Raw genomic sequence first — 13,182 nt, 5'->3', positions numbered from 1 at the left:
ATTTTCAACACAGAAATGTTTCTGCAAGAGAAGTAGTCAATTTCTCATCAACCCTCCACCATGAAAGACTATTATGCATGTTGGTGATGTAAGGTCTGTGTGTGCAATTAAGGGAAACATGTGCTGCTTTGTTTTGATCAGGCTGCAACTTTGCCTTGGTCTTTCTTTGCTGCACCTCACCATATTACCGGGTCAGTTGTAAAAGTTAAATAATTAAAATAAGAAACCACCTAGAAAGCTGTTATTCAATTTGCTAATGCTTGACTAGTGTCTTTACATAGCTGAGAAGTTTTTAGGAGTACCCATAAATACATTTTAGGCCTAAAGTGAAGTATTAACATTTTCGCTACTCCGTCTTCGGTCAATGCCTAAAAGATCAACATTTTTTGTTGTTATCAGTTTTGTGTGTTTTCATCCAAATATCAGTTTCAAGTCATAACATTTTTTACCATTGAAGATGGTATTACATTTAATATTGCAGCCTGTTACATTTAACAATAGTAACATTTCACTTCAGCCACTCTTGGTTGAATTTATTTTAATTTTTTAATTTATTTAGAATTCAAGGCGCACTTAACCAGCATGGCTACCACACCATTCTGCAGCGATACGCCATCCCATCTGGTTTGCGCTTAGTGGAACTATCATTTGTTTTTCAACAGGACAATGACTCAACACACCTCCAGGCTGTGTAAGGGCCATTTGACCAAGAAGGAGAGTGACGGAGTGCTGCATCAGATGATGAGTTTGACCACAGAGTGAAGGAAAAGCATCCTACAAGTGCTCAGCATATGTGGGAACTCCTTCAAGACTGTTGGAAAAGCATTCTTCATGAAGCTGGTTGAGAGAATGCCAAGAGTGTGCAAAGCTGTCATCAGGGCAAAGGGTGGCTACTTTGAAAAATCTCAAATGTAAAATATACTTTGATTTGTTTAACACTTTTTTTCTTACTACGTGATTCTACATGTGCTATTTCATAGTGCTGATGTCTTCACTATTATTCTACAATGTAGAAAATAGTAAAAATAAAGAAAAACCCTTGAATGAGTAGGTGTGTCCAAACCTTTGACTGGTACTGTACATTTTTGACTTCTTCTAATGCTTCTTAAGGGGAAAGTAATCTAAAAGTAACTGAATGTAATCAGTTTGGGTAATCCAAAAGTTAATTTACTGATTACAATTTTGGACAGGTAACTAGTAACTGTAACGGATTGCATTTAGAAAGTAACCTATCCAACCCTGTTTGTATGTATATTATTAATCTAACTCAAACAATCTTTTCATAAATAAGCTAAATGCAAAAAATGTTACATTTAGCCCCAGTCTCCCATACTGCCTTACAGGAAGTGCTTGGGCACGTTGTGTTTCTACATAGGAGGTCCCCAAAAACGTACAGCACAAAAAAACATCACAAAGTGTTTTTTGCCTTGGCAAGTGGTCCTTCTGTAGCTCAGTTGGTAGAGCATGGCGCTTGTAACGCAGGGTAGTGGGTTCGATCCCCGGGACCACCCATACGTAGAATGTATGCACACATGACTGTAAGTCGCTTTGGATAAAAGCGTCTGCTAAATGGCATATATTATTATTATTATATTATATATATTATATATTATTATATTATTATTATATATTATATTATATTTTTTTGTGGCAACTACACATGTTCATTGTAACAGACAAGTTTGGTCAAATAATTACACAATACAACATGAGTTCTGAGAAAAACTTAAATCTGATAGGATGAACAAGGTAATGTGTGTTCAACCATGACTAAAGGTCCTATATTATATATTCAAAAAGCATTTTCCCAAAAAGGGATAGTAACTATGTCGGTTATTAAAAATAAATATAAACTAAGCCAAGGATTCCATCTGTGGGAGGGTCTGAACTCAGGGCTAGTCTGGAGAACTCCGTAGTGCACATCCTGCTTAGATCTGCCTGCGCTCCCAGGACACAAGCCAGCTCACTCTCTCGCTCTCTCTGTAGAAGAGACTATTACTCAGCAGTAAGAAATAAAATGAATACACTTTCACTTCGAATGACACTTTGTATCTCAACTACTTGCCTCCTCGTTTTCAGATTCCTACACACGTGTAGATTCCAAAACAGCATCACTAGATGCTGCTGAGGGACTTACAGGCTGAGCAGAGTTCCATCTTGCAAGCCATTGCAGTATATTCATTACCTTATTAAATAAAGGATACATTTTTTATGAATTCCCCAAATCGTCTGAGATCGTCTGAGATCCCCAAGGACTGGAAAGCTGCCGCAGTCATCCCCCTCTTCAAAGGGGGTGACACCCTGGACCCAAACTGTTACAGACCTATATCAATCCTGCCCTGCCTATCTAAGGTCTTCGAAAGCCAAGTCAACAAACAGGTGACTGACCATCTCGAATCCCACCGTACCTTCTCCGCTATGTAATCCGGTTTCCGAGCCGGTCACGGGTGCACCTCAGCCACACTCAAGGTACTAAACGACATCATAACCGCCATCGATAAAAGACAGTACTGTGCAGCCGTCTTCATCGACCTTGCCAAGGCTTTCGACTCTATCAATCACCATATTCTTATCGGCAGACTCAGTAGCCTCGGTTTTTCGGATGACTGCCTTGCCTGGTTCACCAATTACTTTGCAGACAGAGTTCAGTGTGTCAAATCGGAGGGCATGTTGTCCGGTCCTCTGGCAGTCTCTATGGGGGTGCCACAGGGTTCAATTCTCGGGCCGACTCTTTTCTCTGTATATATCAATGATGTTGCTCTTGCTGCGGGCGATTCCCTGATCCACCTCTACGCAGACGACACCATTGTATACACTTTCGGCCCGCATTGGACACTGTGCTATCTAACCTCCAATCGAGCTTCAATGCCATACAAACAGTTGGTGAGGGAGACTTTTATCTCCCTCACCAACTTCAAACAGTCAGCTAGCTGAGCAGCTAACCGATCGCTGCAGCTGTACATAATCTATTGGTAAATAGCACACCCATTTTCACCTACCTCATTCCCACAGTTTTTATTCATTTACTTTTCTGCTCTTTTGCACACCAATATCTCTACCTGTACATGATCATCTGATCATTTATCACTCCAGTGTTAATCTGCAATATTGTAATTATTCGCCTACCTCCTCATGCCTTTTGCACACAATGTATATAGACTCCCTTTTTTTTCTCTGTGTTATTGACTTGTTAATTGTTTACTCCATGTGTAACTCTGTGTTGTCTGTTCACACTGCTATGCTTTATCTTGGCCAGGTCGCAGTTGCAAATGGGAACCTGTTCTCAACTAGCTTACCTGGTTAAATAAAGGTGAAATTAAAAAATAAAAAAATAAAAATGTTATTGAGGAGACAATGCACTGTGCTTGTTTTCTACATTTTCCTTCAATGTTGTGGTCAGCTGCTGTCGTCAGCTGGTTCATTAACACAAGGCTCAGTAACACACAGACATAGGCAGCTCCACAAGCTCAATATTTATCAACGTTTTTCTAAGTTAAATAGATGCATCAGACAATCCAAAGTGAAGAGAACTGGCTGCCGTTTGTTTCTTGTGTTTCCTGGGTCCACCTGCATGAATCTTACTGTACTATAATCAGTCCAGCTGTCATAGTTGCCAGGGGAGAGAGAGAGAGCAACTAAAAGCCCACTCTCTGGCATTTGTTTCGGAAGCACAGAGACCCTTACTGATCCATCAAAACACTGATAACTGGCAAGAGTGGATTCATTAGGCTACAAGGTTTAAGTGGTGATATCTGTAAAATATGAATACAGGCCAAACAGGCACAGTGAACAGGTACTCATAAGTACTACCTTGTTGCGCAAGTTGAACAGACCCCCAAATAAAGAAGGGGATTTGTAACAAATATGTGGCTTACTGAGCTCCTTGCATTTCCTCACAGTTTCAGGACAAAGGTCCCCAGTTTGATCCTCTTGTGAATCACACTAGTTTCTCACACACACTTGTATACAAAAGACTTTTCTGTTTCTTTCGCATTCTTGGCAGAGCTATGGGTAACAAGTAGCCTAGTGGTTAAAGAGCGTTGGGCCAGTAACCAAAATGTTGCTGATTAAAAGAGCAGACTAGGTGAAAAATATGTGCCCTTGAGCAAGGCCCGTAAACCCAATTGCTCCCGTAAGTCACTCTGGATAAGAGCGTCTGATAAATTACTAAAACGTGAACCAATGAATACATATGATATCTGGTATTTACTGCCTCTTAATGCATACAAGTGGAACAATATTGCACACCTTCAGAAAGTATTCATACCCCTTAACTTAGTCCACATTTAGTTGTGTATTCAAAATGTATTAAATTGATTCCCCCCTTCACCCATCCGCACACAATACCCCATAATGAAAAAGTGAAAACATGTTTTCAAATGTATTGAAAATGAAATACAGAAATAGTATTCACACCCCTGAGTCTATACTTTGTAGAAGCACCATTGGCGGTGATTACAGCTTTGAGTCATCTTGGGTATGCACATCTGGATTTGGGGATTTACTCCCATTCTTCCTTGTAGATTTTCTCAAGCTCTTTTAAGTTAGATAGGGAGTAGCAGTGAACAGAATTCTTCAAGTCTTTCCACAGATTTTCAATGGGATTCCAGTCTGGGCTTTGGCTGGGCCACTCAATGGCTTTTACATTCTTGTTCTGAAGCCATTCCAGTGATGCTTTGGCTGTATGCTTGAGGTCATTGTCCTGTTGGAACGTACATCAAATTACCACCCAAGTCTAAGGTCGTTTGCACTCTGAAGCAGGTTCTCATCAAGGACGTGCCTGTATTTGATTCCATTCATTGTTCCCTCTATCCTTACCAGTTTCCCCGTTCCTGCCGCCTAAAAATATCCCCATAGCATGATACTGCCACCACTTTGCTTCACGGTAGGGATGGTGATGTCGTTCCCATAGCAACGATAAAAACATTCCCTAACCAGAAACCGTGGATTGATGGCAGCATTCGCGTGAAACTGAAAGCGCGAACCACTGCTTTTAATCAGGGCAAGGTGTCTGGCAACATGACTGAATACAAACAGTGCAGCTATTCCCTCCGCAAGGCTATTAAACAAGCTAAGCGTCAGTACAGAGACAAAGTGGAATCTCAATTCAATGGCTCAGACACAAGAGGCATGTGGCAGGGTCTACAGTCAATCACGGACTACAAGATGAAATCCAGCCCAGTCACGGACCAGGATGTCTTGCTCCCAGGCAGACTAAATAACTTTTTTGCCCGCTTTGAGGACAATACAGTGCCACTGACACGGCCTGCAACGGAAACATGCGGTCTCTCCTTCACTGCAGCCGAGGTGAGTAAGACATTTAAACGTGTTAACCCTCGCAAGGCTGCAGGCCCAGACGGCATCCCCAGCCGCGCCTCAGAGCATGCGCAGACCAGCTGGCCGGTGTGTTTACGGACATATTCAATCAATCCCTATACCAGTCTGCTGTTCCCACATGCTTCAAGAGGGCCACCATTGTTCCTGTTCCCAAGAAAGCTAAGGTAACTGAGCTAAACGACTACCGCCCGTAGCACTCACTTCCGTCATCATGAAGTGCTTTGAGAGACTAGTCAAGGACCATATCACCTCCACCCTACCTGACACCCTAGACCCACTCCAATTTGCTTACCGCCCAAATAGGTCCACAGACGATGCAATCTCAACCACACTGCACACTGCCCTAACCCACCTGGACAAGAGGAATACCTATGTGAGAATGCTGTTCATCGACTACAGCTCGGCATTCAACACCATAGTACCCTCCAAGCTCGTCATCAAGCTCGAGACCCTGGGTCTCGACCCCGCCCTGTGCAACTGGGTACTGGACTTCCTGACGGGCCGCCCCCAGGTGGTGAGGGTAGGCAACAACATCTCCTCCCCGCTGATCCTCAACACGGGGCCCCACAAGGGTGCGTTCTGAGCCCTCTCCTGTACTCCCTGTTCACCCACGACTGCGTGGCCACGCACGCCTCCAACTCAATCATCAAGTTTGCGGACGACACAACAGTGGTATGCTTGATTACCAACAACGACGAGACGGCCTACAGGGAGGAGGTGAGGGCCCTCGGAGTGTGGTGTCAGGAAAATAACCTCACACTCAACGTCAACAAAACTAAGGAGATGATTGTGGACTTCAGGAAACAGCAGAGGGAACACCCCCTATCCACATCGATGGAACAGTAGTGGAGAGGGTAGCTAGTTTTAAGTTCCTCGGCATACACATCACAGACAAACTGAATTGGTCCACTCACACTGACAGCGTCGTGAAGAAGGCGCAGCAGCGCCTATTCAACCTCAGGAGGCTGAAGAAATTCGGCTTGTCACCAAAAGCACTCACAAACTTCTACAGATGCACAATCGAGAGCATCCTGGCGGGCTGTATCACCGCCTGGTACGGCAACTGCTCCGCCCTCAACCGTAAGGCTCTCCAGAGGGTAGTGAGGACTGCACAACGCATCACCGGGGGCAAACTACCTGCCCTCCAGGACACCTACACCACCCGTTGTTACAGGAAGGCCATAAAGATCATCAAGGACATCAACCACCCGAACCACTGCCTGTTCACCCCGCTATCATCCAGAAGGCGAGGTCAGTACAGGTGCATCAAAGCTGGGACCGAGAGACTGAAAAACAGCTTCTATCTCAAGGCCATCAGACTGTTAAACAGCCACCACTAACATTGAGTGGCTGCTGCCAACACACTGTCATTGACACTGACCCAACTCTAGCCATTTTAATAATGGGAATTGATGGGAAATTATGTAAATATATCACTAGCCACTTTAAACAATGCTACCTTATATAATGTTACTTACCCTACATTATTCATCTCATATGCATATGTATATACTGTACTCTACATCATCGACTGCATCCTTATGTAACACATGTATCACTAGCCACTTTAACTATGCCACTTTGTCTACACACTCATCTCATATGTATATACTGTACTCGATACCATCTACTGTATGCTGCTCTGTACCATCACTCATTCATATATCCTTATGTACATGTTCCTTATCCCCTTACACTGTGTATAAGACAGTACTTTTGGAATTGTTAGTTAGATTACTTGTTGGTTATCACTGCATTGTCGGAACTAGAAGCACAAGCATTTCGCTACACTCGCATTTAACATCTGCTAACCATGTGTATGTGACAAATAAAATTTGATTTGGTGTCAGACGGGTGATGAGCTGTGCCTGGTTTTCTCCAGACCAAAGAGTTACATTTTTGTCTCATCAGACCAGAATCTTTTGCTTTATGCTCCGTCTTTCACGTGCATTTTTTCAAACTCCAGGCATGCCCTCACGTGCCTTTTTCTCATGAGTGGCTTCCGTCTGGCCACTCTCCCATAAAGCCCAGATTGGTGAAGAGCTGTAGAAACTGTTGTCCTTCTGGCAGGTTCTACCATTTCAGTGGTCATTGGGTTCTTGGTCAACTCCCTGACCAAGGTCCTTCTTGCTTGCTTGCATAGTTTCTGCTCTGACATGCACTTCTTATTTTTCTTCTTTGGTTTTATGGCAGTCCGCAAACAAATATTATAGGTGCATGCCGCCACCTATTGTATTGGCTGTGTTTCAGCCTACTATTCTGTAGTAGGAAAACATTACACTTTCCGACATGCACTGTCAACTGTGGGACCTTACTGTATATAGACAGGTGGTTCTTTCTAAATCATGTCCAAACAATTGAATTGGCCCAAGGTGGACTCCAATCAAGTTGTAGCGACATCTCAAGGATGATCAAAGGAAATTGTATGCACCTGAGCTCAATTGGAATGTCATAGCGAAGAGGTGTGAATACAATTTGTAAATTATATATTTCTGTATTTAATTTTCAATACATTTGCAAACCTTTCTAAAAACCTCTTTTCACTTTGTCAGTATAGGGTGTAGATGGGGTGGGATTTGTTTTTGTTTTAATCTATTTTGAATTCAGGCTGTAACACAACAAAAGATGGAATCAAGGGATAAGGGTTAAGAATACTTTCTGAAGGCACTGTGTGCTTGTCTGTCACTGCTCTGTCTTCAAAATATTTTTGTGTGTTGAAATATTTCAATATTTCAACACACAAGTTGATACACAGCAAAGCCTCCATGAATTTTGTCACATGGTTATACTTACAAGTATCAGCAAACTGCAGTCCATACTAGCAAGACAATGATGAAACACAGACATGGCCATTCAAACAGTAATGCAACGGAAGTGAAGATTAAAACCACATGATCAAAAAGTTGCCCATAACAATAACTTTCAAAAATAACTTACATTTTAAAAAAATATTTAAAAAATAACTTTGCTCATTTCATGAACTTTTTGTGATGTAATATCAATATTATGCAATAGAATCCTACAGTTAGCCAAAACTATTTGTCATTGTCAACTCATTTACATTTCCTGCAACCTAGAAAAGGAATTCTGCCATACTATAGAGGCTAGACATTCAGTTTGGTCCCTTGAGATTAAACCATTGTACCACCCCTTCAACAAATGACCAAAACAGTGTAAATACAGTACAACCATAGGAATGACAAAAGCCATGTTGCGTCTTAAGATTTGTTTGTTAAATTAAGAACATGGTTTTAAAACTACATTAGACTAACTTCACGAGAATGACAATATCTCTGAGAGCTACAGACGAATCAGGAAGCCAGGTCACGTGATGAAAGTGCCTATGTCAAGAATCATAATGCATAATGTAGCCTATTGTTGATACAATGTAGTAATGTGTAAATAATGCAGTTAGGAGTATTATATTTGTCATTAGAGATAACAATGTTCCAATTTGTCACTATGCAGCAGAGATGCAACTATGTAACAACTATGCAACAGGCTTCAAGCGTTGATGACTGTAGCAACAGCAGAAGCTGCTTCCAGAGAGAAGTTCGATTTTTAAACTCAGTTTAAAACTAGATTGCCATATGGTGCAATATGGTGCATCAGAAAGTGAATCGGGAAAAAAACAGAAGTAAAGATGACAACTGAGCATTTAAAAAGGATAAGACACGACAGAGCAAAACATTTGAATTTCTTATCAGGCAAACACACGTGTACAATCAGTTTGTTATTACTTGAACTCATGAAGAAATAAAAGCAATTATTAAAACTGACCTCTAATCAGTGCATTATAGACAGTAGTTTAGTTAAGTAAATCAATTCTAACCATATTGTATTTGATTATCAGAATGCTTGAATAAAGTCCATATTATTTACATATTTAACTTTACCTTTATTTAACTAGGTAAGTCAGTTAAGAAAAAATTCTTATTTTCAATGACGGCCTAGGAACAGTGAATTGCCTGTCCAGGGGCAGAATGACAGATTTGTACCTTGTCAGCCCGGGGATTTGAACTTGCAACCTTCCGGTTACTAGTCCAACGCTCTAACCACTAGGCTACCCTGCCGCCCCATGAAATATCAAGTCAAACAGCTGAGAATGAACCACTTTTCATGGAATGCAACGTGGCATTAAATTAAAACATGTTTTTATTTTGCATTGCAGCCAGCAGCAGTAACTTAATAAAACACAATTCCTTAGGGTTAGGCATCATGCTACAACATCTTTCAGCAAGGTTCCATAGAAACAATCCCCGCAGCTAGCCGGCGGAGCCTGAGTCTGCGGAGTTGGCGTGTCACAGCTCAGTCTTGATCTTGTGCATCAGGTCTTTCTGGTCGACCATCTCCAGCTGCCTGCTCCAGCGGTGGTAGGCCAGCAGAGCAATGTTTTTGGCTGCCACTGAGCTCATTTCCATGGCGCTGCCAGCCCACTCGATGCCATTGAGGTAGTACAGGCTCTCGTGAAGGACAACTGGAGGCAGCTCCTGGGTGCTCCCATAACGTGGGTAAGCCTGCCAGTCTGTCACCTGCACAGAGTAGTAGGACCTGAACAGTGTCTTCAGCGCTGGCTTATCTAAGGGTTGGGGGGAGAATACCTTGTAAACACCAGCCTCCTGAGGCTGCTTGCGGCGGAATCCAGTGCTGATGTTGACGGGACAGATGCTAGCAGCACTGTTGAAGAAGAGTCCTGGTGAGTCTGTGGTGAGAACACTAGCAAAGGGGAAGAGCTTGGGGTCTGGGAAGCCAAAGTAGGAGCAGTTGAGGTAGCCGTGAACGATGGAGGCCACTGTGTGGTGGTAGGAACCAGCAATATCAGGCAGCTGAGGCTCAAAGCCCTGGAAGGAGATACCTGAGCCCACACTGGACTGCAGGGGAGTCGCCACCACCACAATGTCATAGAACTCAGATCCTTTCTCAGTCAGAGTGGCATAGTTGAGCTGGTACTGGGTAGACTCTCCTTCAATTCAGGTAAATAAATCATGGGATTAGAGCAAGTAAATTAATATGTGCTAAAACGCAGTTTTGCAAAACATGCCAGTTCACCTTAATGCTATGTTATAAACATAATTCTATATTTAGTCACTTACCAGCTGCATGGGGGGAGATGGTTGTGACCTGGGCCTGGATAACGTTGGCCTTAGCCAGTTTTAACAGCCCAGAGCAAACCAGCTTGTTCCCTCCCTCCACTGCCCACAGGTTGGCCTGTGCACCTGCCAATGACACGGCACCTATAACACAGATTAAAACATGTGAACATGATTGATCATGATGAGCAACTGCAGTGGTAGACTGGCAGAACGTTATGACCTGAACGGCACACAACAACTACAAATGTTCTTCGAGTTCCTACGAAGGCTGCGACAACACCATTATCGCTATATTTTTTTCCCATGGCAAAAAATGAAAACACAAAGCAGACCTTACTCTTCAGTCCTTTAAAAACCTGCTGTATGTAGAATATTGTGTGGTATAGCTTGGATGTTTGTTTTCAACATTCCAACATTAGGGCTGTTTTCTTAAAGAAGTTAAATCCACTTTGTGTTTTGTTTCCTTGCCACGATGCTAATGAGTATCGCGATACTGGTATCCTCCTGGCCTTAGTTCCTACCGACAAAAGCTGGGATGCTGATATTCTGTCCGTAATTGACCCTCATGACGGGGGCGATGACTTCGTCAATGAAGCGTTGTGACACCCCCAGCTCCAGCAGAGACTCAGAGAGAGAGCAGCGAGTCATATTCAGGAACCCTGACCCGCCCAGAGAGTGCAGCAGCTCCTCCACTGAACTGAAGGCATAGCCATGGGCCTGGTACTTATAAATCCTGAACACATAGACACAGAAAGGAGAGAGACAGATTGTATAGGGGATGTAAGGCATGTTGAATATCTTGACAGCGCTCTGAAATCAAGAGTCAACCAATTTACAGTGAGAAGGATTTCCCCTGTCTGTCTTGTCTGAGCTCTCTTCCCCTGCTGCCGCTCACCTCATGAACTTCTCCATGATCTCCTCCACCCACATCTGCAGGCGGATGAAGCTGATGCCATAGCGCCACCACAGGCGGAACAGATCCAGAAGGTACCAGTCAGTCTCCTCCAGGATGAACTCTTCCCCGTTAAACACAGCCGTCTTCCCTGCCACATTCTTACGATACTTAAGACCTGCAACAAAAAATAGAATAGTGTGATGGGTGGAACAGCATCCTGTAGTTACCAGCAAAGCAGTAAGCCTACGGGTATGGAAGATTATCCTACAACCCTCTGTTTCTCCTCTGCTTTGGTGTGCATGTAATGGCAATGAACAGAACACCTTTATGTCTTTGTGGTCTTCACTTGTACATTCTCAGAGGGATCTGGACAGATAAAAGCTGTGGTACTAAAATGTACCATATATGAACGGGACAGCGATGGACCCACCCAGTTGCTTGACAAAGTCCTGCATGTGCAGGTTTAGGGAGTGGATAATGGAGCCCCCGGACTCATAGTCCTGATGGTTCACGGTGACTGTGGCCAGGCGCCCTCCGACTGTTCCCTTCTCGAACACATCAATGTGCACTTCTGGCCCGAAGTGCTGCCTTAGAAAATGCGCTGTGGCGGTCCCGCCTATCCCAGCGCCTACAATGGCTGCGGACATCAGAAGAAACACATCAGTATGCTACAATTTAATGATCTGTCAAAAAAACAAGTCATCCCCAACCAGGGAATTTACATGGCAGTTTTGGTAGCAACTCCATTTCTCTGTGGCTGAATAGCCCCCTGAAAGCTACTAGGCTAATTTATCATTAGTTAGCTAGCAATCCCAGCTAGCTAACGTTAGCAGCACTGCAAGCCACACATGTCCGCAAAACTATAGCTAACTTACGTTAGCTAGACAAAATAGAGCTAGCTACTTTACCTATTTTTGAAGGTGGAGTACCATCAAGTTGTGCAGATCCAGAGTCTCCTAGTGCCAAGATTGACGATAGTAATGTTAGAAGAAATCGGAAAGGAAGACACCAGTGCATGATGCAGGAATGGATGCTGGAACTGTGATGCGACAGCCAAGCGAGTCACTGCATGTGTTGTCTGTCGCCCAAATCCGCCAATTTTGCGAATGAAATTAGGTATCAATCGTAAACGAATGAGGCACTATATGATTATCCCCGTAATAGAATAACACATGTAAAGTATGTGAAATTTTGAGATTTTTTTAAAAACGATTATGAATGGTTTTACCGTTGGCGAGATGTGGATAAATATCCGGCAACATTACCACGTGATCGGGAAAAGGCTGTTAGCTCGACAAATGGCATTGCACGGAGAGCATCCTTGGCATCCCCACCCTCTTCTTCAGCATCGGGAAGAAAATTGAACTGAATGAGTATAATCTTATCCGAGTTTTCCTTTGTGCTCATTGAAATAAAAGTATCAATCAAATGCTGGGATTTGAACCAGGATACCATTGTTATGCGATAAATACACAATTATTTATCAGTCACAGGACGTGCTAGTATCAAGTGATGCATATACACCCTGAATTGTTGTAGTGGGGACAGTAACATTAGTAATAAAAAATATACTTTAAGATGTTTATATATATATTATGTTTAGCTTACATAATATAATTTAAAAGTATGCATTAAGATGACTGTAATAGAATAAATGTAACAAAACGAATGTTGACATTAGTGAATTCATTTCTATAGCTTCCGAAATATTTTTACAATGTGGGGAGTGGCAACCTGGAGATGCGGTGGCTTCAACACAGCACCCCTTAACAGTCATCTAGTGTACATATAAATAATTTCTAGTAACCTTAGTTTTGGGCAGTGTTTCCTGTGTAAATAGTGGTGAACCGGTAGAAT

At 42.8% G+C, this 13,182-nt stretch overlaps 1 protein-coding gene across 1 annotated transcript; it reads right to left on the bottom strand.

Moving 5' to 3' along the window:
• Positions 1-9,469: 9,469 nt before the first annotated feature.
• On the bottom strand, positions 9,470-12,627 carry LOC123999705 (prenylcysteine oxidase-like). Its single transcript, XM_046305709.1, has 6 exons — positions 12,234-12,627; positions 11,756-11,962; positions 11,326-11,500; positions 10,952-11,163; positions 10,431-10,571; positions 9,470-10,300 (listed from the first exon to the last, which is right to left on the bottom strand). The coding sequence occupies exons 1-6, from the start codon at positions 12,340-12,342 to the stop codon at positions 9,639-9,641; spliced, it is 1,506 nt and encodes a 501-aa protein (XP_046161665.1). The 5' UTR covers positions 12,343-12,627; the 3' UTR covers positions 9,470-9,638.
• Positions 12,628-13,182: the final 555 nt, after the last annotated feature.

Source organism: Oncorhynchus gorbuscha, linkage group LG16, assembly GCF_021184085.1.
Source record: "Oncorhynchus gorbuscha isolate QuinsamMale2020 ecotype Even-year linkage group LG16, OgorEven_v1.0, whole genome shotgun sequence".
In the NCBI taxonomy this organism is placed as follows: domain Eukaryota; kingdom Metazoa; phylum Chordata; class Actinopteri; order Salmoniformes; family Salmonidae; genus Oncorhynchus; species Oncorhynchus gorbuscha.
Note: the sequence above shows the minus strand (reverse complement) of the source record. Positions and strands in the feature narration are given on the sequence as shown.